Below are 26,611 nucleotides of genomic sequence, written 5' to 3'. Positions count from 1 at the left end.
GTCCTGAGACGTTTCCTTTTTCTCTGTGTTTGACAGATGTTTGTATGCATTCAACTGGCTTGTTTTTAATTCACCCACCACAAGCCACTAACATTAACGTGTTGATTTGAAGTCTCCATTTACACCATGTGTTGTTCTTAATGTCTTAAAATGAAGTTATATGTAAACTCTAAAAGTGCTGACAGGATAAACATGGTGAACTGAGCACTTTAGAAAATAATGCAGGTGGGGTAGTTTGAGGGAGACTCATTTTGTGTGCGTGTTGGTTATATTTTCTATCTTGCTGAAGTGGCTGGGATTCCTAGTACTGACTCTCTAGCTATTTATTACAGCTGTAATCTCCCGCAGCTGCGCATGTCTGCAGCAAAACAGACTCCTAATCCCAGCCTGATTTCACTCTGTTGTTACTCAAGACAACTTTCAACATAGTTGAAATAATAGCCCAGACTGAACATTTTCCAGGTTTTAAAATAATTAGCTCAAGACAGCGTGAGTCTAAACTGTAGAAATATCTGTAAAGCTCAATTTGTAGTGGGGTGGAGTCTGGGCTGTCTGAAGGGACATGCACATTTCCCACCAAAGCCGCTGGCTTTTTTCTTTCTAACCCTCATCTTCTCTCAAATTTTACTTCTTTCTTACTCCTCTTCTCTTACCTCTTCAGATTACATTAGTGCCTCCGGGTTTGTTGCTTGCCAAACTCCTTTCCCATCCATCAATCCATTGAGTAAAAGACAGTTCTATGTGACTTGTAACTAGATAACTCTTCATCATTTCCTTGTTGTTTCATCTTGGACAGTGCTAGTCTGCGAGATAATCCACAGCGGGCTCTGCCCACTCTACACTCTCTGATTCAAAATGTATTTTCCCCATGATGAGAGCACAAATCCATGCCATCGAGTGCTGGGTATTAAATATTCACTGGAGCAGGGACTTGAATCTGGGTCTCCCACACCCTAGGTGAGTGCTCTAACCACTGGGTTATAGAATCAGTGTCTCCCTCTTTCTGGCCTAATGAATATTTATTTATTTATGCAAAGATTGGAACAGCTCCAATAGGAGAGATTGCGAGAGACCTGCCCCGGAATAGCCAATGGCCAGTGGTTAGGGCCCTGACCTGCAATATGGGAGACTATTCTCTGGTGAATTATCGCTACAATGTGAAATAGCTCCAACCTCTCGACAGATGATAGCCTTGACAGCTAGGGCACACGCCTTGGACCTGAGAAACCTTTTCGAACAGAAGTTTCATTGAGAATGGTGCGTTCCTGTTGGAAAGTTTTCGTTTTGACAAACCGGCATTTTCTGACCAAAAAAAATTTGTGTATTGAAAAATTCGAACAGTCTCTACCTGCTGTAGACTTAGGTCCCTTAGCTCAGGCAGCAGAAGATCATGCTTTGAGGTCCTAGGTTCAATCCTTGCTGCCAACATCCCATGCAGGGCTGTGGCGTTATGAGTGGAGGAAAAGTTCTATGTCCGGATTTTTGCCATTGGCAGGGATGCGGCTGCAGGTTAGCGCAGCCAGTCATCTACTTGGAATGGGGCAGCGGCAAGGGAGCTCAGGGTCCTCACTTTTTATCTTTACCTCCTTTATTTCTGGAGGCTTCTGCGTGGTTTCGTGTATAATTAAACATGCATGTCCATCTGGCTCCATTTATGGTGCATCCTCCAGGTCCTTCCAAACAGATGAAAGAATCTTGTTTGCTTCCACTGGCAAAGCTTTTCCACTCAGGCAAGATGGACTTGGCAGCACTTACTTGTTTTGACGCATAAACACCTCTCTGTCGCTCTGCTAGTGACGTCGTCGTTTTAGGGTCTTGTCTATATTCAAAGTTGCACTGGTTTAACTAGGGCTGGGTCTACGCTAAAAGGTTAGGTTGACCCAGCTATGTCACTCAAGGGTGTGAAAAATGCACACCCCGAATGATGTAGTTTAGCCGATCTAACCACCGGTGTGGACAGAAGAATTCTTCCATCCTTGCTACCACCTCTTGGAGAGGTGGATCACCTACACTGACAGGAGAAACTCTTCTGTTGGCATAAGTAGTGTCTACATTGAAGCACTCCAGCTGTAGCATTTCAAGTATAGGCAAGCCCTGAAATTGATTTAGCTTAAACCTATGCAAACCCTGGTGTGGACATGCTCTCTTAAATCAGTTCACACCTGGCTTATGTCAATTGAGTCTAATTACTGAATTAAGCTAAATCAGCATAAGCCAGGTTTGAACCAATTTAAGAGCATCCACGCAGGGGTTTGCCCTAGTTTAACTAAATCAATTTAATAAACACACTTTTAGTTAAACTGATTCATCTTTTAATATAGAATCTCAGTTACACAGTCAGGGGAGGATGTCACATGTGACTGAGTGATGCCAATTCTCACGCTAAAACTCAGTGATGTTTCCCTGTCCATCTGCCGTGTGGCTATGAAGGGAAAGTGGGGCGTAGAATCATAGGGCTGGAAGGGACTGCAAGGGTCATCTAGTCTAAACCTCTGCCAAGAGGTGGGATTTGCAGGATGTATGGCCCTTGTCATGATGAGGAAGGGGGTGTATGGGGGAGAGGGCAAATGGGGTGCATATGAAGCTTCTGATATGGCAGGTGGGGGGAGAATGAAGGAGAGTGGTGGTGGGACGGACATGGGCCACACACAGCCCCTGGCGTGGGCCAGAGTGTGGGAGAGCTGCCAGGAGTCACTGAAGCAGAGGGGGATGGGAGGATGGGCCCCCAGGGAGATACAGTCAGGAAGGAAGGATGGCCCAGTGGTGAGGGCCCTAGCCTGGGACTTGCAAGACCTGAGTTCAAGTCTCTGCTCTGCCACAGTCGTTCTGCATGGCCCTGGGCAAGTCACTTAGTTTCTCTGTGCCTCTGTTCCTCATCTGTAAACTGAGGATGATGGTGCTGCCCTACCCCCTTGGGGGGTTGAGAGACTAAATCGCATTCAAGATTATGAAGCTCTCAGAGAGCAGTTGCCATATAAAGAGATAAGGAAATGCAGCTATCCAGCTCAGAGTATGCAGCAAAACACACCGTGTGCCATTGGAGTCCATTGAATGTGAATTGCTGCTCCATACAAATTCTGACATCTGTTAGGAAAACATGAAGAAAGATGGTAGTGAACCATAAGAACGGCCATACTGGGTCAGACCAACGGTCAATCTAGCCCAGTATCCTGTTTTCCGACAGTGGCCAGTGCCAGGTGCTTCAGAGGTAATGAACAGAACAGGTGATCATCAAGCAATCTATTCCATCACACCATCCCAGCTTCTGGCAAACAGCACTCCTTGCCCATCTGACTAATAACCATTGATGGACCTATCCTCCATAAAGTTGTCTAGTTCTTTTTTTAACCTAGTTATAGTCTTGGCCTTCACAACATCCTCTGGCAAAGAGTTCCACGGGTTGACTGTGCGTTGTGTGAAGAAATACTTCATTTTGTTTGTTTTAACCCTTCTGCCTACTAATTTCATTTGGTGACCCCTAGTTCTTGTGTTATGAGAAGGAGTAAATAACACTTCCTTATTTACTTTCTCCACACCAGTCATGATTTTATAGACCTCTATCATATCCCCCCTGAGACGTTTCTTTTCCAAGATGAAAAGTCCCAATCTTATTAAACTCTCCTCATATGGAAGCTGTTCCCCTACCCCTAATCATTTTAGTTGCCCCTTTTCTGTACCTTTTCCAATTCCAATGTATCTTTTTTGAGGTGGGGCGACCAGATCTGAATGTAATATTCAAGATATGGGCGTACCATAGATTTATAAAGAGGCAATACGATATTTTCTGTTTTATTATCTATTCCTTTCCTAATGGTTCCCAATATTCTGTTAGCTTTTTTGGCTGCCACTGCACATAGAGAGGATGTCTTCAGAGAACTATCCACAGTGACTCCAAGGTCTCTCTTTGAGTGGTAACAGCTAATTTAGACCCTAGCATTTTATCTGTATGGTTGGGATTATGCTTTCCAGTGTGCATTACTTTCATCTGCCATTTTGTTGACCAGTCACCCAGTTTTGTAAGATCCCTTTGTAACTCTTTGCAATCTGCGTTGAACTTAATTATCTTAAGTAGTTTTGTATCATCTGCAAATTTTTCCAGATCGTTTATGAATATGTTGAATAGTACTGGTCCCAGTACAGATACCTGGGGGACACCACTATTTACCTCTCTCAATTCTGAAAACGGACCAATTATTCTTACCCTTTGTTTCCTATCTTTTGAACAGTTACTGATCTAGGGCGGACTTTCCCTCTTATCCTGTGACCACTTACTTTGTTTTAAAGCCTTTGGCATGGGAGTTTATGCTCCTTTCTATTTTCCTCAATAGGATTTAACTTCCACTTTTTAAAGGATGCTTTTTTGCCTCTAACTGCTTTTTTTACTTTGTTGGTTAGCCATGGTAGCACTTTTTTGGTCCTCTTACTATGTTTTTTTTAAAATTTGGGATATATATTTAAATTAAGCCTCTATTATGGTGTCTTTAAAAAGTTTCCATGCAGCTTGCAGGGACTTCATTTTTGGCACTGTACCTTTTTAATTTCTGCTTAACTAACTTCCTCAGTTTTGTGTAGTTCCTCTTTCTGAAATTAAATGCTACCATGGTGGGCTGCCTTGATGTCTCTCCCTACTCCAGGGGTGTTGCATTTTATTATGTTATGGTCCCTATTACCAAGAAGTTCAGCTATATTCACCTCTTGGACCAGATCCTGCGCTCCACTTGGGACTGAATCAAGAATTGCCTCTCCTCTTGTGGGCTAGTTGCTTCAAGAAACAGTCATTTAAGGTGTCCAGAAACTTTATCTCTGCACCTTGACCTGAGGTGATATGTACCCAGTCAATACGGAGATAGTTGAAATCCCCTGTTGTTAATGAATATTTTATTTTTATAGCCTCTCTGATTTCCCAGAGCATTTCACAGTCACCATCACCATCCTGGTCAGGTGGTCGGCAGTGTATCTCTACTGCAATATTCTTATTGTTCGAGCATGGAATTACTATCCATTAAGTTTCTATGGCACAATTTGGTTCATTTAAGATTTTTACTTCATTTGACTCTATGCTTTCTTTCACATATAGTGCCACTCCCCTCCACACACACCCCTCCCCAGTACAACCTATTCTGTCCTGATAAATTTAGTACCCTGGTATTACTGTGTCCCATTGATTATCCTCATTCCACCAAGTTTCTGTGATGCCTATTATATCAATATCCTTATTTAATACAAGACACTCAAGTTCACTCATCTTAGTATTTAGACTTCTAGCATTTGTATATAAGCACTTAAATTGCTTTTAACTTTTTAGCAGTCTCCCATTATGTGATGTAATTGAATGGGACTCTTTTTCATTTGACTGTTTCTCATTAGATCCCACACATATTTTATCATCTTCCATCCTCTCTTCCTTGCTAGGATATAGAGAATCTCCATTAATAGATCCTCCCCTAAGGGATGTTTGTGTCCGAACTGTGTGCTCCTCCACACCTGTTGGATTTCCTCTAGCCCTTAGTTTAAAAATTGCTTTACGGCCTTTTTAATTTTACGTGCCGGCAATCCGGTTCCATTTTGGTTTAGGTGGAGCCCATCCTTCCTGTATAGGCTCCTCCTTTCCCAAAAGGTTTCTTGGTTCCTAATAAATCTAAACCCCTCCTTCCTACACCACATCGTCTCATCCATGCATTGAGACCCTGCAATTCTGCCTGACTAACTGGCCCTGCACGTGGAACTGGAAGTATTTCAGAGAATGCTACCATGGAGGTCCTGGACTCCAATCTCTTACCTAGCAGTCTAAATTTAGCCTCCAGGACCTCTCTTCCCCTATCCTTCCCTATGTCACTGGTACCTACGTATACCATGACCATTGGCTCCTCCCCAGCACTGCACGTAAATCTGTCTAGATGTCTTGAGAGATCCGCAACCTTTGCATTCAGCAGGCAAGTCACCATGTGGTTCTCCTGGTCATTGCAAACCTAGCTATGAATATTTCTAATGATAGTCCCCCATTACTGTTACCTGTCTCTTCATGGTAATTGGAGTTCCCTCCCCTGGAGAGGTATTCTCAGTGCGAGGGGATACCATGACATTGTCTGAAAGGAGGGTCTCAACTTTGGGATCGTTTCCCTCTGCTCCAGTTTGATGTTCTCCTTCCCCGAAACTTTCATTCTTCTCAACAGCACAGAGGCTGACTTACCAGGGGTGGGACTGTTCTTCTGTGTCCCGGAAAGTCTCATCTATGTACCTCTCTGTCTCCCTGAGCTCCTCCACTTCAGCCATCCTGGTCTCCAAAGGCTGTATGCACTCTCTGAGGGCCAGGAGCTCCTTGCACCGAATGCATCTGTACGCCTCCAGCCCCTAGGGCAGGTCATCATATATGCATTCAGTGCAATAAACTGGATAGCACCCGTTCTGTTCTGGACTTCTGCCTGCATTCTCTTTTTACTCCTGCAGCTCTTTCTTTTATTGTTTTTTTTATTAGGGGGTGTTTATTGTCTTTAGTTTAAAGAATGTTAATTAAGTGTATCTAGCCCCTCCAGTCCTCCACCCCCCAACTCCCTCGCAAAACTCCCCTGTTTGCTAGCTCCTCTGGTCGCTTAGGCGCGGGCTTTTTAAACCTCTGGTTCTCCGTGGGTAGCCCCACCCCCGGTTAAGGATTGATGGGTGCTGAAAGACTTGGGGATCAAAGCCTCGTTGCAGAATCTCTCCGTGAAACACAGCTGTTCATCAACCCCCAGGGAAGATTTGAGTGTCATTTTTATTAGAAATTGCAGCTGAATCTGAGAGTCACTCACTCCTACAGCAAGGGGTCATAGAAGTACCTAGAATCGATGGATAGCTAAGCCATTCCAGAAGCATGGGTGAGCAACAGCAAAGGGCCGCAAGTTTTACCTTCTGTAGGTGGTGCTGAGGATAGGCACAGCGGAGCTGGCTCCAGGGAGTTTTATTTTATGTATTGGGCGCACATGGGAGGTGAATTGAGGTGAATTGAGTTTTGTGAGCCCCAGCTGTGCATGCGTCCAAGGAGCTGGGTCCTCTGCCTTGTTTGTCCTCTGAAGTAGTTGCTAGCTCATCTCAGAGATTCAGAAGGTGAATTGAAAATCCTTAAAACCAAGAATTTGAATTTTCATCACTGTTGATATTATAAACTGCTTAAAATAAGCATGAAATTGTGCAGAAATCTTCTACGGGCTGTAAGAAGAAATAAAGGATTCTTATGCTTTATTGCTTTATACACATTAAAGACTAAGGTTAGATTTCACATCAGTTAATGCCGGGTTCTGAAAGGTGAATACAACAGCTTGGGGAGCCTGCATTTCAGCAGCACGCTTGCTAAAACACATTTACCAAGCCCTGGACTTTTAACCCTTTGAGCGCTGCTCCAGAAGCCAATGTACGCTAATCAGACTGAGGTTGGAGTGGAGGCTGTGCATTTGAGTTCAAGGTGGAGGAATTTGGTGAGTGCTGGCCAGAGCGGTTGTTTATATACTGGAAGTTTAAGGAGGGAAGTTGTAGAGGTGATGACTGGCAGGGTGTGTTTGGTGTGCTGCCGAAAGGTATGGGAATGAAGGCTGCCTTAGTTAGATTATCTTGATTTTTAGTGATTGTGTTAGTGAGTTTCCACTGACATAAAACTTTCTTTTGTTTGGGTACTCAGTAGTATTCTGTATTATCAACCTGAAGCATTCAAAAATCATGAGTCAGGCCAAAACAATCATCAGATTGGCTTAAAAATCACGATATGTTTAAAAAAAATTTTTTTTTTATTTTGCTTCTGGTTTGAGCCTTTAGGGTGCATTCATTTAATGTTTGCAAGGTGAAACCATGAGGATAGAAACTTGTTTAATGAGCTGACAGTCTCATGCACTTTCTTGATTCCAGCAGCTAGGACTTTAGGGAAAAAATCAAATATTGTGAAAGACCTGATTCATTCACAAGAGCTGGAACAGTAGCGCTTCGAAGCACTAAGCATGTGTGACTGCACAAACATAAGAAGTAAATAAATACACATTCCGTAATTAACTAATTTTACAAAACAAATACGTGTTCTGATAGAGCCACCCCAAACAGGATTTACTGAGATGTTTGCTTTAAAAAAAAAAACTTACCAAAAATTAGTTTTCTGCCCTCTTGTGACATACGGGTCTTTTAAGTTAATAGCAGCTACAACATTTTCAGAGAGACTTCTCCCTTTTTCCCCCCTCACCCACAAGTTGGCCATGTCCTTCTTAACTTGCAGCCACTGCTTAGAAAATAAATGATCACTGCTTGTCGGAGCGTGGAGACTAGGTTTTAAATCCTGTTGCATAACATGCTAGGTTGGTCTGTGAGTGTTTTAGGCTGAAGCCTTTTGCAAGTAGTTTGTGCTGATTTTTTTTAATTGTACGAGAGATGGAAACAGTAGGCAACAGTATAATTGTTGTACTAACAATCGAGTTGTGAGTGGTTTTGAAATTTCTCATGCAAATTTGGACTAATGCCAACATAGAATCAAAGAGGTTTTTCATAGGAGGGTCATGTTTTCAAACTTTTCTCTGTAGCCACAAGAGAAGAAACTTTTTTTATTTTTAAATGAGAGCTGAGGGTTTTGTGTAATCAGATGACTCCAAAAGTTGGGGCTTGAATTTAAAAAAAAATCAATTATCGTGACTTGCTCTTGGTGAATCCATGTTGACTGTTCCTGATCATCTTCCTCTTTTCCAAGTGCCTAATGGATTCCTTGAGGACCTGCTCCATGATTTTTCTGGGGACTGAGGTGAGGCTGACTGGTCTGTAGTTTCCCAGATCCTCCTCCTTCCCTTCTTTGAAGATGGGCACTATATTTGCCTTTTTCCAATCGTTTAGGACCTTCCCCAATCACCATGAGTTTTCAAAGATAATGGCCAATGGCTCTGCAATCACATCAGCCAACTCCCTCAGCACCCTCGGATGCATTGCATCTGAGCCCATGGACTTGTGCATGTCCAGCCTTTCTAAATAGTCTTGAATCTGTTCTTTCACCACTGAGGGCTGCTCACCTCCTCCCCATTCTGTGCTGCCCAGTGCAGTAGGCTGACAAGGTTGACCTTGTCTGTGAAGATGGAGGAGCTGAGATGTAAGGAGGAAGTTATTTGCTCAAGGTAACACACAGGCTGTGGGAACCAGGAAATGACTTTCAAACTCCTGAGTATGGCTGAGCAAATGCTAGATTTTTCAGTATGGGGACCCAACTGGGGTGGAGAGAATATCCAGTTTGATTTGAACCAAGCTCAATTTGTAGAAGTTTGTTGTTGAATTGAAAAACTTAGAAAAAATTCATTTAAAATCAACCAGAATGTTTCAATCAACTCAAAACTGTTTTTAAAAAAGGTTTTGTTCACTTTGGCGCGCGCGCGTGTGTGTGAGTGAGTGAGTGAAAGTGAGTGTGTTTTAGCTGGCCAAACTGGAAAATAAAATACTCATTTAAAAAAAAAAAAAGTTGAAACGAGAAAGTCAAAATGAAAGTTTGAAATGGTCAAAACAAAAGATTTTTCACTTTTTTTCAAAAAGCTTTAAGGGATTTTTTTTTTTTTTTTTGCCAAAAGTATTTGATGCATTCGACCTGAATTTGCAAATAATCCCCCCCACCCCTCCAACCACCCCCAAATGCATTTTTTTGCAAAAATTCTATTTGCCAAATTATTTCCCCCAGCTGTAGTCCTGAGTCCTCACCAAGTGCCTTAACCACAAAAATGTCCTGGGTGGGACAGGGGTGGGAGGAATTTGGGTTGTGACAGTGCAAGGGGAGAAGCAGAAATGTTCTGGGAAGCCCATTTTGTTTCTAAATGCTTGCTCCTTAGTTGTTCATGCTAATTTGGTCGTGTAACCATTCTGACTTTACAACAAAACCACACCCTGTTTATAGAGACCTCTTCAGTGGGGTTTAATCTGGTTCATTAGTTTTAACTGAAGATCTGAAACCGTAGTTGTGATCTACAAGTGTCTCTAATGTACAGTCTGTAAACATTACTAAAGCACACGGCTTGTGGTGCTAAACAGACTCTGAGCAAGATATTTTCACAAGGGTCATCACAGAAATTAGAAATGGAAAAGACCTATTAAGTCATCCAGTCTGTTCCCCTGGCAGCCTGGGATTGAACTGTTTCCTTCCTCTAGCATATTCTCCAGTGTTTTGTCCAGCCTAGTTATTCAAATTATTCAAACAATGGTGCCTCCAACACTTCCCTTGAGAGACTAATAGATTGACCCTAATAGATTTTGCTCTCAGGAAATGTCTCCTGATATTCTGCTTATGTTTTCCTTCACTTATTTTCATCCCAGTATTCCTAGCTAAGCTTCCTTGGAGAGAACATTAAATAAATCTGAGCAAGTATAAATTTCATGTATGACATAGATTTGTCTGGATGCAAGTCATTGTTAAAAGCACAGCAGTCAAAACAGTGTGGCTGTGGAAATACGTATGAACTGATGTTAACATGAAAATAACTCTTGTGGAGTGGAGGAGAACTGCTATTATAATTAACACTTGAGGTCTAGGTCCCGCAAGCGCTTAAGCTAAAGCTGATTGAACTCAGAATTTCTGGTCCGTGAATGTTTAGACTTTTCAAAATTTATTTTCGTTCCAAATCAGAATGAAAACAACATTTCCCACAAAATAAAAATTTAACTTTGTTTCAGGTTCATCAAAACATTTTGATCAAATTTTGATTTTTTAATTATCTTAGAATTGTAATTTGTAATATAGTATCAAATAAATTTCAAAACACAAAGTCATTACAAAAGGGAAATGTGAAATGTTCCATCCGAACTGAATGTTTTGACCTTATTGAAATGTTTTCTTTTTAAATGAAGTTTTGTCTGCATTGACACATTATTTTGGAAAGTTTTGATTTCAGCGAAGTGGCATTTTCTGACAGAAAAATGTTTCATTGGAAAATTTCTGATCAATTCTAACTTCAGCAAGGTGGGTGAGATGATTACCTCTTTTGTTGGACCAGCTGGTGAAAGAGACAAGATTTCAAGCTACGCAGAGCTCTTCTTCAGGTCTGCTCTCAGGAAATGTTTACGTAATTTTACTTGTGAGCTGAACATTTGCATCATTGGGTTGTAAGTTTGTTTACAAGTGCAAGAAACGATGGGGAAAATACTATTCTCTGTTTTGTTTTAACCCATTTACATTGTGCTTTTGGCAGTAACTTCATTTTAAAATACGGTATTGTGGTTGTAAAAGCAAACCAGGGGGATGCAGGCAGAGGAAGGACTTGAAACTGCTTTTAACTTTTTAAAAAAAATATTGACTATATTTTACATTGATGCTATTGCTTTACGGACAGAAGCATGTGTTAAGGACAGTCCTGCTGTGTGAAGTTAGCCTTGGTGAAAGGTGCTGGATTGACAGCCTGGAGACTGAAGCTGAGTATTGATCCACAGACGTGGAACAATTCATGCACACTCCCTCTGTTGTCCCCCAACAATGTGACCCACACAGAGGGGCGCTTTCCTGTACAAGTCTTACTTCCTTCTCCCCCAGTGTTTCTTAGCAAGGCCTAAAGCAAAATTTAGTGACTGCACTAAAGCAAAATGTCCGTGCTCTTGCATTCCTTGGTTAAGCATCATTGTTTTCATCTGGCATCTCAACGGCAGCTCCTTTTTCTGTGCAACTCCAAGCATTGTAATAGATTCATTTTATATTATTAGACAATGAGTGAGGGTGTATTTGTAACAGGTGTTTATAGGCATATTTGTTTTTGAACAGGATGCTATTCATTGGCATCTCCGCACCAGCTTGGAACTGGTCCTCCCAAAATGTGCTTGGCCCTGTCGTGGCTGCTGATACATTTAAAATCGGAATGACACATTCTTGGCTGAAGTCTCATTGGCCTGTGTTTGCTCCTGCTAACGTTGGCCTGTATACAAGTCTCCCTGGCCCAGAGCTGGCTGGAAAGGTTTCTCTGTTGCCTGAGCAGCCTAGAGGCAAGTTCAATTTGGCAGTGAGCATTGATCTCTAAGAATCTCCTTCTCTAAAGTGATGAGAGCCCTTCTCTTCTCCTTTGAATGTGCAGGCGAAGAATGCAGAGTAGACATGAGTTCATACAGCTTTTTGCACACTGAATGTACCCAAAAAGTGCTTTGAAATGAGCTAACGTGCTTGAAGTGAATTGGGAATCTTTTCTCTCCTTTCCGTAGCACTGCAAGGGTGAATGAAGCTATAGGCTCACGCCTGGGATGCTTCTGATCGATAAACAGGATGAAGTCGCTGCACGAGGCACTAGAAGTGTTAGCACTGTGCTTCGGTGTCACAGCAGCCACCAGGGAACGGCCGTGTGGAACGGGGAATGCATCTTGCTTGCTAGCCAGGAGCAGACGTCTGTTGAAGGGATAGCCCTTGCAAGTGGGAGTCCTGTGCTAATGGTGCTGGTGCAGCTGCCTATGGCCAGCATGGGGGGAAATGGATGCTCACTCTTGCACTGATGCAGAGAAACCCTGTGCAACGAATTGGATGAACAGCCCTCGCTCTGCAGAGGGCCGTGTAGCGACCCTCCCACATTAGGGGGTGTTTGGCCGTGCTTAATTTGTACTGAGAGGTGCAATTTATTTACATTCATAACTCATCTGGCAAACCCAGAAGTGCCAGGGCTATGAACTGCCAAGTCTAGCGGTCCCGGGGCTCAGCCCTGGCACAAATTAAGCACTGCTGTTTGGGTATTAGCAAACAGATGTGTAAGGAGTTCAGGCGAGGCGCCTGCTGGCAGGAGCTGCACTGAAGCCATTGCCTTGACACAGAAGAACAAGCAGTGGTGACCCCAACAAGATGGACTGCAGTCCTGAGCCGTGGCTAGGGAATCTCTGGAGAGGACTGGATTGAGAGGAGACACTTCGGTATTAGGCTTCAGGACCTCTTGGCCCTTTTAGATGTGCCTAAGGACCAAGCTAGGGGCTACTCTCTTATAGTTCAGTTAAATTTGTTGTAGCGAGCGAGTCTAGGGTGTGTGCGTGATCTCTTCCAACTCACCCTTCTCTAGTGCTTTTTCATCTGTAGGTCTCCAGGCTTATTGCGCGACGATCCTCATTTTACAGGTGGGGAGCCACCCAGAGGCAATGTGGGATTTGGTTGTGAGAACCAGACTAAATGGTGGTAAAATTCCCCTTCCGTTCCTTGTGCTGTGTTTGGGAAATGCAGCGCAGGGCAAGCCTCTAAAACGGATGCTTCACTTCATAGGAAACAAAAATAGATGGGAAAAATCCTCCTGCAGCAAGGAATCAATGTAAGGAAAGGTTTCCCATCTGCTCTTATGGTAAGTGCCCAGGCTGGGCGTGCGTGCGTGCGTGCATGCATCCACCAGTAGTGCCCCCTCCTGCCTCTCCCCAGTGTCTGGACACGCTGACTAGAACAGTCTGCTTCCTACTTATAGCTAATGGTTGTCTCCGCTATTTAAGTTTAGAGGCTTGCGCTTTGGTGCTGGAAGTCCTGGACTCCATCCCCACTAATGGTCGTGCTGGCTGTATGTGCATAGGACCCTGGTTGATTCCATTTGTCCGTCATCAGAACTGCCAGACTGGATCAGACCTGTGGTCCATCTAATGCAATATTCTGTCTCCCATAGTGTCCAGCACTAGATTTGGGTGGATTTTTTTCTCGGCGAATAGTTTATTTGCCAAAAAATTGCATTTTTCAGTTGAATGAAAGTATTTGTAAATTCAGGCCGAATTTAGGACGTAGTTTCCCCTGAATAAAATTGGAGACAAACTCCAAAAGAGTCCAAACATTTCCTTTTGACATTTTTTAGAACGAAACATTTTGCCTCTTCATTTCAAAAAGGTATTTTGTTTAGAAATGGAGCTAGTTTTAGGGGGGGAAAAACAAATAAACACCAGAACCTTGGGTCCTTGTAACTACAAAATAGCAGAGATGCAGGGATATGGCATTTCCCTGGGTTAATCTTGGGAGCAGAAGTTGCAAGGTTCGGCTTGGTTGAACACATCACTAAGGCTTGGCTTGCCCCAGTCTCCTCGGCAGAGCTAGTGCATCGCGATAGAGATGTCAGTGCCGAGAGCGGTGTCTCCTGCAGCAAACAGCTCTTTCAAGCAGCGTGAGAGGATTGGTTTTGTCTGGTGTTTGTTCTCTTGTGTAGCACAAGCCTCTCCTCGTCCTGCTCAACAGGGTTTCTGAGGCCTGCTGGCTTATCCTGACAGAGCAGACGCTAGCCAGATGAGGCTCGGCTAAAATAAATAAATGGAAACCTGCTTCTGCTATGGAAAAGTGCTGCAGTGTGAAACTGGTAAAGCAGAAGAGCAGCATCTGCAGCCTGTGGAGGTGATACACTAGTTTGGAGCCCTCTTAATGAAGGCTGGCGTTTCTGGGCATGAGATGTCCTTTATTTAAACGTCTCTTCAGCTGGCAAAAGGTGGGAAGGCAGTAATGGTGTCTAATGGGCCCAATGTATCTCTATAATACCTATCGCCATGGTTTCCAAGTGCTGATCTCATCCAAACACACAGATGTATCTTGGGTACTAAAATGACTTACCTTTAGCTTCTTGTCTGCAGGCTGAGAATTGCCCCCAGGCATGTTGATGCTGTGTAACCTGGGGAGCAATTGGTCAGCCAGATAAAACCCAAATTCATCCCAAAAGCCATGAGTCTCTCCTGCAGATCACTAATCCTCCCACTGGGCTGTGCTCCCTTGAAAATCCCTTTGAGAAGACGGACGGCAGAACTGTTACATTGCAGCGTGTGAACTGGATCAAAACAGCTTTCTGCTCAATTGACTTGTTATTCACATCAGCAGCAGATCTCTGCCTCGTGTATATATCCTGACAAGCTGCAGAGTGCCTTAGGGTGTTCATCTGCCCTGGAATAAATCTCACACCTCATCTACAGTGGGAATTAGAGTGAAAGCAGAGACTGGACGTCTGCCAAGTGATTGCAGACTCTAGTGCAGATGGTACTGGCAGGGTTCCCGCTGACAAATAATCGAGTAAGATTGTCCACGCCCTCCCACCTAATGCATTACTGGCTCCATGAAAACCCAGCGCGTTTGTGCCAGTTGGGCCCAGCGGGGTGTTGTCTGAGATGATTACCATCTCCCAGCCCACTGGCTGGACCGCAGGTTATTTCCACGGCATGTGACATGCAGGTCAAGGCAGAAATGGGGATGAGATCATGGAGATCCAGAGGTGGAAATGTTGTGTCTGGGGTGACACCCCTCCCCACCTGTTGTTTTGATGGTCTTTGATTCCTGAAATAATGTCTCCTCTTCCTTGTTCATATGAGCTAGGTCAGCTCAGCTGCAGAAGCTACCCCTTCTCAAAAGGCAGAGCTTTAGGATATGATCGTTGCTCTATTTTCTTCTTCTGTACAATTTGTATTGTGGAAACAATTCGGCGCACCCCCTGATCTCTTTGTGCTGGGCGCTGTACTTAAACAGAACAAAAAGACAGAGCAGACCTTGATCATCAACATTAACGGTTTCATAGAATCATCGAGTTGGAAGGGACCTCAGGAGATATCTAGTCCAACCCCCTGCTCAAAGCAGGACTAACCTCAGCTAAATCATCCCAGCCAGGGTTTTGTCAAGCCGCAGCTTAAAAACCTCTAAAGATGGAGATTCCATCACCTCCCTAGGTAACCCATTCCAGTGCTTCACCACCCTCCTAGTGAAAAACCTTTTCCTAATGTCCAACCTAGACCTCCCCCATTGCAACTTGAGACCATTGCTCCTTGTTCTGTCATCTGCCACTACCGAGAACAGCCTAGCTCCATCCTCCCTGGAACCCCTTTCAGGTAGTTAAAGGCTGCTATCAAATCCCCCCTCATTCTTCTCTTCTGCAGACTAAACACTGAACTTTGAATTAGAAATCATTGGGCATCCAGCTTTCACTTCTCCCAGACGAATGTTCACGCCTCTCAATTACTGGCCAAGATTTTCAAAAGAGAATCATGATTGTGGTTGGCTCAGTGGCGAGGGCTACGTCTACACTAGAGACCTGACAGCAGCACAGCCATACCTCTGCGGCTACGCCACTGTAAGGTCTCCCGTGTAGCCGCTCTATGCCGACAGGAGAGAGCTCTCCAGCCTCTGCTTTCACTCTAATTAAACCACCCCCAGCGACCAGCAGTTGCTATGTCAGTGGGCGAGTGACATTGCTGCTTTTGTTGGTGAAACTTATGTCGGTCACACCCCTGGCCGACAAAAGTACTAGTGTAGACAAAACCTAGAGCAGCAGCACTTCAGTGTAGACACTTACCGCAGGGATAGGAGGGCTTCTCCCATTGCTGTCGTTATTCCACAACCCTGAGGGGATTTTTCGCACCTCTGAGTGACATCGCTGGTCGACCTAACTTTTCAGTGTAGACTGGCCCTTGGGCTGTGTCTTCACTGCAGAATTAACCCTGGTGAGCTGCACCTGCGTTAGCCTAGCCCGGGTATGATCATCTGTACTGCAAAGCCCTACCCATGTCACTGTGTCCTCACCGTTTCTGCTCTTGCCTGTGTCTGTCGAGGGGAGCACCCCAGAGTCCTTCATGCTTCAGTGCATTAGGATTCTTTCACAGCTAGTTGTGTCAGTTGTGATAGCATTTGGCTCTCCTTGGGGGGAATGGTGGGAAGGCATTGGAGGACTCTCTGAACCGGAGTGACTTAGCCTGCATCCGCACTGCAGAATGAGTGGGTTCTAGCCCAAATTAAAGTAGAGCCCAGCCGAGTCAGCTTGTCTGGGCTTAAAGCACCTCCAAGCCACCATCAGAGGTTTTTCTGTGTGGATGGTGTGGAGAGGTAAGACTACAACCCAGGTAAGAGGCCTGGGTAACTGTGAGGTGTAGCCATACCGAGATGCCCAATTTTGAGATGCCTTTAAAGTAGCCTGGTTTTCAGAAAGAGCTGAGCACCCGCCATCTGCAAATCAAGTTCCTTTTTAGGGCATCTCAAGTGAGGCACCCAAAATCAATTGTCGCTTTTGAAAGGCTTTGTCCTGGTTTCAGGCTCTCTGCAAACACAAGCAGACTCCACTGCAACCATTGTGCTTGGTTCGTGTTCGGAAGGGATCCTTTGTGGCTGTAAGGGCTAGAGACTTGCTTCCCCTCCCCTCCCCCAATGAAACTGAGATTCTGGAGAGAAAGATGGTACCTCGAGAAAGGTGGCGTTATGATGCATCTGTCTGGTGCTCTGGCAAGGAGTAGGCTGAGGTGGGTGCTCCCAGGGTAAGCAGGGTACTGCCACCTGCAGGTCTAAGGTGTGAGCATTGATGCTTATTCTTGCCATCTTGAAAAGCAATAGGAGCAACTTATGAGCCTTTGTCTGCCCTGCTGAGAGAAGGTGTATGTTTCCTGCCAAGTAACTAACGCACCTTCGCTCCCCCCTTGTAAAAGCCATCGTGGAGGCATGGCACTGTACTTTTACATCTAGGTAAAGTCTACCCCAGCTGGGGAGGGGCGTCATGCTGACCTTGCATAGCTCCCTGGTGGCGAACACTTCAGGTGCCTCCTCTAAGCTTAAGATTTTATAGGGAGAGAAGAGCAGTGAAGATAAAGCTTGAGTCTGGGCCATTCTAAGAATGGAAATACCTTAAACAACGTTGGAAATCGGCCGAAACAAGCCCTGTGAGAAACTGCCCTGCGTAAGCTGCCCCGACATTCCCATTTCTGATTTATTTGGGGCTGGGAAATCTGTGTATCAGCAGAATGTTCAGCCCCAGAGGTGGGAGGAGAGCTGCAGCTGCTGATGGGCACCAGACGCTAGAGGCCCTGCTTTAAAATACAGCTGCTGCGCGTGCTTTGTTATAAAAAACCTGGTCTGTCGAGGTGGGGTGGGAGAAAGAACAGAAGAGAAGGAGAGGAGCAAGGAAATGAAGGAATAAGAGCTAGAGCCAGCACTAGATGAGGGTGGGGAAAGGACTTGGATACCCTGGCAACAAATAAGCACTCTAGAAATACCGGAGAGAGGTCAGACGGCACTGCTCTTTCCCATCTGTGGCTCTGTGAGGCAAAGAAAGAGTTCATGACTGCAAGGAGCAAACCCATTTGCTCTGAGGAGCTGAGACTGGAAGATACATTGGTCGCATATGGAAGACGCTCAGATACTATGGTGATGGGTGTGAGGGTAAAACCCACAGACAGATGAATGTTCCTTGATCCAAGAGTTGTGCTTGTGCATATTTGTCTGTACACATGGCCTGGTTCTGACTTTACGTATGCCAACGTAACTTTTGATTTCCATGGAGTTACTCCTACCTTCTGACTGCAGTTGGTACAGAAAGTCATTTGGCTTTAGACAGTGCCTTCCATCTCCAGCATGTCCCAAAGTTCTTTACAAAGCACTGAGCTGGGTAGTGGCAATACAGCAGCTTTTAATGCAAATGGAATCACTGTTATGTGCTTATTAATACTCAGCATTGGATGCTAGAATCGGTGTGTTTGAATCTCCTGTGTGGATTGCAATGAGGTGATGGTGAATAGAGGCACTTGGATTGTGAGTAAAGAGACTTGTTTTCTGTTCAGGGCCGTGCTACTGACCTGATGTGTCTCTGCGGGAGTTGCTTTGCCTCTTTTGCCTCCTCCCCGCTGTCTGTTTTATCCGTTTAGACTGTAAGCTCCTTGGGGCAGGGACTCTCTCTCTCACTATGTGTATATACATTAAAAAGGCTGTGTAGGATTCATGCAGAGTCCAGATGGCTTAGAAACTGGATCCATGAACCATACAAACTGCCCAGAGTTGGTTCAAGAAGTGAGACTATTCAGGTCTCAAGGCAAGATTTTTGTCCATAGCCTGGATTAAGCGACCTGCCCGGAATGACAAGGTCTCATGTTAGAGAGCCATGGCTTTGCTGTTGCCTGTTCTTCTGGTTAGTAGCAATTAAACTCTTTCATGAATCCACTGAGTAGCTTGTCCAAGGACACAGTCCTTGCTGTGGAAGGAATAGGATAGGGCAGCGTGTGCACGCGTCCATGCCCATGTGTGCCTGCCGTGCAGCTCTTGCTGCTCTGACAGCGACACAGCTGCAGTTGCTTTACCAGTGGAATGCAGTTATCTTGTGCTTGTTCCTGCTCCCCAACTGAGTGAAGAGCAACTGTGCTTCAGCCCTAGTCATCTCTCCTGTGCTTTCCATCTGCAGCATGATCTGCTCTCCTCGGGAAACTGCGTTCTCACTAAGGATGCTATGCTGACACCTTGGGATGGATCCTTCCTTCTCTCTGCCTGCTTGGGATTCCTGCAGGAGTGTTGGCCGTCTTGCTGATATTGCAGGAACTCTTCCTCACTTCTTGCTTGGACTTTTTTCATGGCTCATTTTATAGCACATGTGATACTAGGTTTTTGAGAGGAACTTTTTTGCATGAATTGTAATTTCCAGGTAGCAGTCCAGTGCCACTATAGCAGGGGTTCTCGAACCTTTTTTTGCTGGGACCCCCTTTGCAAACATTTCAGGCGGTGACAACCCCCCCCCCCCCCCCCCCCCCAAAAAGTGATGATCCTCCACCAAGCCATGCCACCCTTACCGGCATGCTTAGGGGCTGACAGCTCACGACCCCTCCCATAAAAACCTCACGACCCCCTGAGAGGTCAGGACCCCCAGTTTGAGAACCCTTGCACTACAGAGAATCCCTCTTACCTGTCAAAAGAGATGTATGGCCATTCCCCAGCCACACTAGCCGATCACAGAAAAAGAGAACTGTGGTTCTCCACCACAGATGGGGGGTGATATCCGTACAAGGATCCTCTTGCTTTTCTTGTCATCCCCTCGTGTTTGCAAAGCTGCAAGTGTCTATTTCAATGTGATGAAAACCCTCCCGTGGGAATGACTGGAGTCACGGGGAGGTCTCTTCTTAGATTGAGTGCCCCGTAGGAATAGCTAGAATTCAGATGTTCCTGAGAATATAGCTGCATCCTAATGGACGATGCAGTGCAAAGCTTAATAGGGCAATGAGGAGAAAGGCAGTTGACACAAACCCTTTGCTCCGATAGTTACCTTTTAGTTGGGTGGAGCAGAGGTTGTAGGTAGTTATATGGCCGGGGGAATATTAATTAGAAATACCGTCCCATCCCTTTAAGACATATGTGACTGTGTAATCAACTAGGCAATGTTTTGTGTCTTTGTCACCCTAAATTCAGAGGTCGTTCTGGAATAAGCATGTCTTTGGCTGAGACTTTCAGTGATACTTACAGCTCAACGACGCTTTTCTAGGCAGGAAGATTACAGCCATGAGCTGTTCCTAGACATGAGTGTTCTCCTTCTGAAAGCCCTTTCAAAGGGCTGTTACCCATCCGGGACCATGTTCCCATGGCATCCAGTACAGCGCTGAACACCTTGGCTAATGTTCTAAGCAGCACTCCGGAGGAAGGATGCATTAAACATTTAGTCAATCTCTCTCTCTCTCTCCTTTTTGCCCCCCCTGCAGATGAAGTGAACTTGCTGGACAAACTGACTTCTTCCGCCCAAGACTTCAGCAATGTTTCCCTCAGTTCTGACGAAGCCAACTGCAATGTCCTGGAGATTGGGCAGTACTCCACCCTCAGCCTCCCCACCCAGGAGGCCTTTGGGCCCAGGTAGGCTGATTTCCCAGAGCTTCTTAAAATGGAACTCCCTGCACGCCTGGTGATTTTGGCCTTCCAAAACCCTGATTCCTCCCTTCACCTCCCCTTCTCGGAGGTACGTCTACATCGCAGCTGGGCCTGTGCACGGCAGCCTGTGTCGACAGCCTTGTGCTCGCAGAACTCGAGCTAGCTCACTAACAATAGAAGTGCCGATGCCATGGCATGGGTTCATAAGTCAGTGTCTACGCGGCGTGGTGGAGGGGGGGCTTGTGCCACCCTTGCTGAAGCCTGTGCTATGGTTTCCTTCATTCTGCCATTGCTTCGCTTTTGAGTGCTTGACTTCACACTCTGAATAATAGTCTTTTAACTTAGTGTTTGTGCCTCCAATGATGTACAATGAACGAATGGTTGGTTTATTACACCAGGTGCTACAGGATGCTGTGGTTTGCTTCCCTCTCCTAGGTTTGCGAATGAGCTGACCGTGTTGCTGAAACTTAGGTACTCTCTGAAGGAGGATACCAGCCTCTTGACAATCCTCAGTCATCGTAGCCATGTGCTGTTCCAGATCAGGATTAACCCCAATGCCCTGGTCTTTGTCACCACCAGGAGGCGACATTATGAGTAAGTTCCATCTGAGCTCTCGTCTTCCTCTACCCCAAAACACCGGGGGAGTTTTCAAAACAGGCACGGAAGCTAAGCCTGCCGAATACTCAGCTGTGGGTGCAAAGGGGTAACTTCCCATGCAAGCCCAGGTTGCAAGCATAATGCTCTTCGTTATGCTCATGCTGCTACATGATTTTTGTCTGTAATCACGGGATTGCATCCACATACTCATCCACTGCACTCCAAGTTACCTCTCTGAAAATGCTGAACTGTGGTCTTTTGCATATGGAGAAATGCTCTAGCTCAAGCTGCGAGAGACGTTAGCTGGCAGGTGTGAAGGTTTTTGAGCGCCCAGGAATGAGTCACCTTGTTACCCCCCTGCCTCCAGCAAGAGGGCGTCTTGCTTGTGCTTCTCTGGGTGTCAGCTCCCTGACACCCCCAGCCTGTCAGCCATGCAGGCGCACTCCTCTGGGCTCTGCAAGTCCTCGCGTTGCCTCGCAAATTAACAATAAGTGCCCTCCAGGCCCTTTGAAGTGTTCCTCTGTGATATCCAGCCCCGGGCTACGCACAGAAATATCAGGGTTGCTGTCCCCCAATGAGCAGTATACCCGCCAGCCAGTAAGACTCAGCTCTGATCCAGCATTTTGCTTACTATCAAAGCACTTAGATCTAATGAAAAGAAGAACAAATTTATTCTCAAAGATTCCAGATTCAAGTGATAGCGAGTCAGGATATTGGAAAGAAAAGGTTACACGTAAAACAAAATCATAACATGCTTTCTAGAGACTAAACGTATGGAACAGGCAAACCTTCTGTTTGAAGATGTTTCTCACCCAATGTCTTTTGCAGCTTTTCAACCAAGCATTTCATGATTGTAAAGGCACTGCCCATTTACTTCCTACGTGAAGGATATGGGGTGTCTTTTTTGTCCTTCTGCTTATACTCCCCAAAGTTCATAGTCTGTCCTCAGAGACAGTGACCATCTGCGGCTTGGCTTTCCTATGTGCTGCTTCCCTGTTGACTTTGCATCTCTTCACTGACATCTATGTAACTGGGTATCCATTGTGTTAAGCTTACAATGCTTAATTTGCATCCTGACAGAGAGAGGTGGGTAAACTTCTCTTGTCTGACAGAAAATCTGTTTTTTCACCTGACCAACCTGATTGCCTTCTATGATGAGATGACTGACTTTGTGGACGTGGGGAAAGTGGTGGTCGAGATATATTTTGACTTTAGCAAAGCTGTTGATATGGTCTCCTGCAATATTTTTATCAGCAAGTTGAAGAATGGGTCGGATGAATGGACTATAAGGTGAATAGAGGGCTGGCTAGATCATCGGGCTCCACGAGTAGTGATCAATGGCTCAATGTCTAGCTGGCAGCCAGAAACAAGTGGAGTGCCCAAGGGTCAGTGCTGGGGCCGGTTTTGTTCAACATCTTCATTAATGATCTGGAGGATGTGATAGATTGCACCCTCAACAAGTTTGCAGATGACACGAAGCTTAGGGAGAGTGGTAGATATGCTGGAGGGCAGGTACAGGATACAGAGTGACCTAGAGATATTAGTGCATTGGGCCAAAAGAAATCTGATGAGGTTCAACAAGGACAAGTGCAGAGTCCTGCACGTAGGATGGAAAAATCCCATGCACAGCTACAGACTGGGGACTGACTGGCTAGACAGCAGTTCTGCAGAAAAGGATCTGGGGGTTACAGTGGACGAGAAGCTGGATATGAGTCAACAGTGTGCCCTTATTGCCAAGAAGGTTAATGGCCCTTTATACATCATCTTCCTGCCCCACCTCTCTGCTTCTGGCAGGGTGGGCATGGTTGCCCTGTCTACCCTCCAGGGGGGGTGGGAGGAGGGTGTATTCCTGTCTGTCACAGAGGGAGGTCACGCCCCTTTGCTACAAAGTACATGCTGAGTATGAACTAGGTTTGTACTCGGGACAGCTCAGCCATGCCTCTGTTGCCGCTACCACGGCTACGCTGCTATTTATACTCATCCTAGCTCAATGACAGCTAGTGCAAGTATGGCAATGACATCCCTAACTCATAGTGCAGACCTACCCTAAGTGTCTCAAGCCATGATGTGCTTGAGAAGTGCTGTGGTTTGACCAATTCATCACACAGAGGCAGAAGAGATCATCTATTGGGGAGTAAAAATCTTTGATAGCCTGTACGCAATGCCCAGGCTTCAGGGTATCTGGCCCCACTTCGATTGCCAGCACTGTGAGGCAGGCCTTCAATACTATTCTTCACCTGGGAAGCCTCTTACAAGTCCTTGTGCCAGTGGTTTCCTCCAGTCTAATTCTTCACAGCTTTGACGTTTAGTGGTTGGAAGAAGAAAATAAATTGCAACGAATCCATGCTACTGTGCTATGCAGATGGTTCCTGTGTGATTGATACACCTCACCCACCTCAATATGGCAACTTGAGTGCTGTGGTATTGGCCTAGCAATTGCTGTTTTCACCCTGGACTGAGATCACACTCTGACCTGGTCATTTGGGAGGGAGTGTGGCCTAATGGATAGAGCGTAAAACTAGGAGTCAGGAGACCCAAGTTCTATTCCCAACTCTGCCATTAGGTAGCTGTGTGACCTTGGGCATGTCACTTCTCCTTGTTACTCAGGTTCCCCATCTGTAAAAATAGAGATAATGATGGTGGCGACCCTCGTACAGCGCTTGGAGACCTATCAATGCAGCGTGCTGTGTGAGAACTTGAGGGTATTGGGGATAGTTGTTGTTAAAGGTGGAAAGGAATGGGCATGTTTACTAACGAGAAGGCTGAGTGGGGACATAAGTGTTCAAATATGCAAAAGATTGTTACAAAGAGGACAGTGATCAATTGCTCTCCATGTCCACCGAGGGTGAAACCAGAAGAAATCAGCTTAGTTGGTAGTGAGATTTAGGTTAGACAATAGGAAAAGCTGTCTAACTATAAGGGTAGTTAAATTCTGGAATAGGCTTCCAAGGGAACTTGTGGAATCCACATCACTGGAGGTTTCCAAGAACAGGTTGGACAAACACCTGTAAGGGATTGTGTAGGTTTATTTAAACCTGCCTCAGCCTGTGATGATGGACTAGATAACCTCTTGAGTTCCCTTCCAGCTGTGTATTTCTATGATTTTGTGATGATGACATCTATTTTGCCAATGAAATCATCAAAGCAGGCAGGATCCTTGGAAAAGCCATGCTGAAGATCCAGTCATCACTTTCCTCACTGTCCAAGAAAAAAGGAGGCTCCCTGTCTTGCTTGGTCCATGCACATCTCATAACTGGTTTTCCTGAAGTATTTTGCTGCTGACTGGCAGGCAGGGAGCATCCAAAGCAGAGCTGGAGTTGTGTTCCCAGTGACCCACCTGTTAACATGACTGACTGAGCTGATATCTGAGCCATTAGTGATTGTCTTTGGAAGACTGGAGAGATTCCAGAGGACTGGGAAAGGGCAAATATAGTGCCAATCTTTAAAAATGGAAAAAAGGACAACGTGGGGAATTACAGACCAGTCAGCTTAACTTCAGTACCCGTGATAGATAATGGAGCAAATAATTAAGCAATCAGTTTGCAAATACCTAGAAGATAATAAGGTGATAAGTAACAGTCAGCATGAATTTGTGAAGAACAAATTATGTCAAACCAACCTGATAGCTTTCTTTGACAGGGTAACAACCCTTGTGGCTAGGGGAGAAGCGGTAGATGTGGTATATCTTGACTTTAGTAAGGATTTTGAGACTGTCTTGCGTAACCGTCTCATAAATAAATTAGGAAAATACAACCTAGATGGAGCTACTATAGCGTGGCTGTATAACTGGTTGGAAAATCATTCCTAGAGAGTAGGAATCAGTCGTTTACAGTCAAGCTGGAAGGGCATATTGAGTGGGGTCCCAGAGGGATCAGTTCTGAGTCCGGATCTGTTCAGTATCTTCATCAGTTATTTAGATAATTGAATAGAGAACATACTTATAAAGTTTATGGACAATACCAAGCTGGGAGGGGTTGCAAGTGCTTTGGAGGATAGGATAAAAATTCAAAATGATCTGGACGAACTGGAGAAATGGTCTGAAGTAAATAGGATGAAATTCAATACGGACAAATGCAAAGTGTTCCACTTAGAAGGGAACAATCAGTTGCACACATACAAAATGTGAAATGACTGCCTAGGAAAGAGTACTGCAGAAAGGGATCTGGGGATCATAGAGGATCACAAGCTAAATATGAGTCAACTGTGTCATACTGTTGCAAAAAAAGCAAACCTCATTCTGGGATGTATTAGCAGAAGTGTTTTAAGCAAGACATGAGAAGTAATTCTTTGGCTCTACTCCGCCCTGATTAGACCTCAACTGGAGTCCTGTGTCCAGTTCTGGGCACCACATTTCAGGAAAGATGTGGACAAATTGGAGAAAGTCCAGAGAAAAGCAATAAAAATGATTAAAGGTCTAGAAAACATGGCCTATGAGGGAAGATTGAAAAAATTGGGTTAGTTTAGTCTGGAGAAGAGAAAACTGAGAGGGGACATGACAATTTTCAAGTATGTAAAAGGTTGTTACAAGGAGGAGAGAGAAAAATTGTTCTCCTTCACCTCTGAGGACAGGACAAGAAGCAATGGGCTTAAACTGCAGGAAAGGCTGTTTAGGTTGAACATTAGGAAACGTTTCCAAAATGTCAGGGTAGTTAAGCACTGGAATAAATTGCCTAGGGAGGTTTTGGAATCGTCGTCATTGCGGATTTTAAGAGCAGGTTAGACAAACACCTGTCAGGGATGGTCTAGATAATACTCACTCCTGCCATAAGTGCAGGGGAATGGATTAGACAACCTCTCAAGGTCCCTTCTAGTCCTGCGATTCTATGACTCCAGATTCAGGGCTGCAGATGGCATGATGGCCAAGTGACGGTTATAAATGGCCTTTCATACAGAGTGTGTCGTAAAAGTGGCAGGCAGGGGAATCTGCACTGTGTAAAGCCACGGCTATGAGGAATTGGGTGGGAGGGGAAGTGTCAACCTAAATAAAAGAGCCAGCTGACACAACCTATGACTCAAGGGTTGGATCAGAGCCAGAGCTGGGATTCTCCATGCAGTTTGGAAAGTGTCCCTGCACCATTCAATTTCGGGTGGTGGGATGATCTTTGCCTTGCTAGTGCCAATCCTGGGTGGAATTTTTAGAAGCCTTTGAAAGTCCATACATGCTGCCGTCTGCAGTGAGGCAAGAGAAATCCAGAGCCAGCGTTGCTGTTCAGGCTCTGAAGAGCCAACCTTTCCCACTATCCCAGCTGCAAGGTTGATTCTAAACCAGCAGCAAAACCCAAGAGAAGTGCTGGCATTAGATAAAGTGGCTGACTGTGGGATAATCAGTGCACTCAATGCCATTGCTTTGGTGCCCACGTGAAGTGTTACCCTACAAGGGGAGTGGGGCTCAATGAATGAACACAGTGGCCTGCCCAGGACAGACGGACATTTGTGAAACAGGCTGTAACTGGCTAGATAGGGTTTTTTTTCCTATGGATTCTCCAC

General features: G+C 45.2%; 1 protein-coding gene across 1 annotated transcript in view; it reads left to right on the top strand.

Annotated features, from left to right (window-relative positions):
- The first annotated feature begins 9,072 nt into the window (after window positions 1-9,072).
- The window catches only part of LOC137148963 (collagen alpha-1(V) chain-like), a 132,135-nt gene continuing 114,596 nt past the window's right edge, over window positions 9,073-26,611 (top strand). Inside the window, exons 1-3 of the mRNA XM_067542196.1 lie at window positions 9,073-9,088; window positions 20,365-20,512; window positions 20,963-21,121. Of these exons, the coding sequence (XP_067398297.1) occupies window positions 9,073-9,088; window positions 20,365-20,512; window positions 20,963-21,121 (323 nt within the window). The remainder of the gene's footprint in view (window positions 9,089-20,364; window positions 20,513-20,962; window positions 21,122-26,611) is intronic.

The sequence above is a fragment of the Emydura macquarii genome, unplaced genomic scaffold (genome assembly GCF_026122565.2).
Source record: "Emydura macquarii macquarii isolate MOO-44397 ecotype Brisbane River unplaced genomic scaffold, CSIRO-AGI_Emac_v2 contig_691, whole genome shotgun sequence".
In the NCBI taxonomy this organism is placed as follows: Eukaryota; Metazoa; Chordata; order Testudines; family Chelidae; genus Emydura; species Emydura macquarii.
The sequence above is the reverse complement of the archived record's forward strand: the minus strand, read 5'-3'. Positions and strand labels throughout refer to the sequence as shown.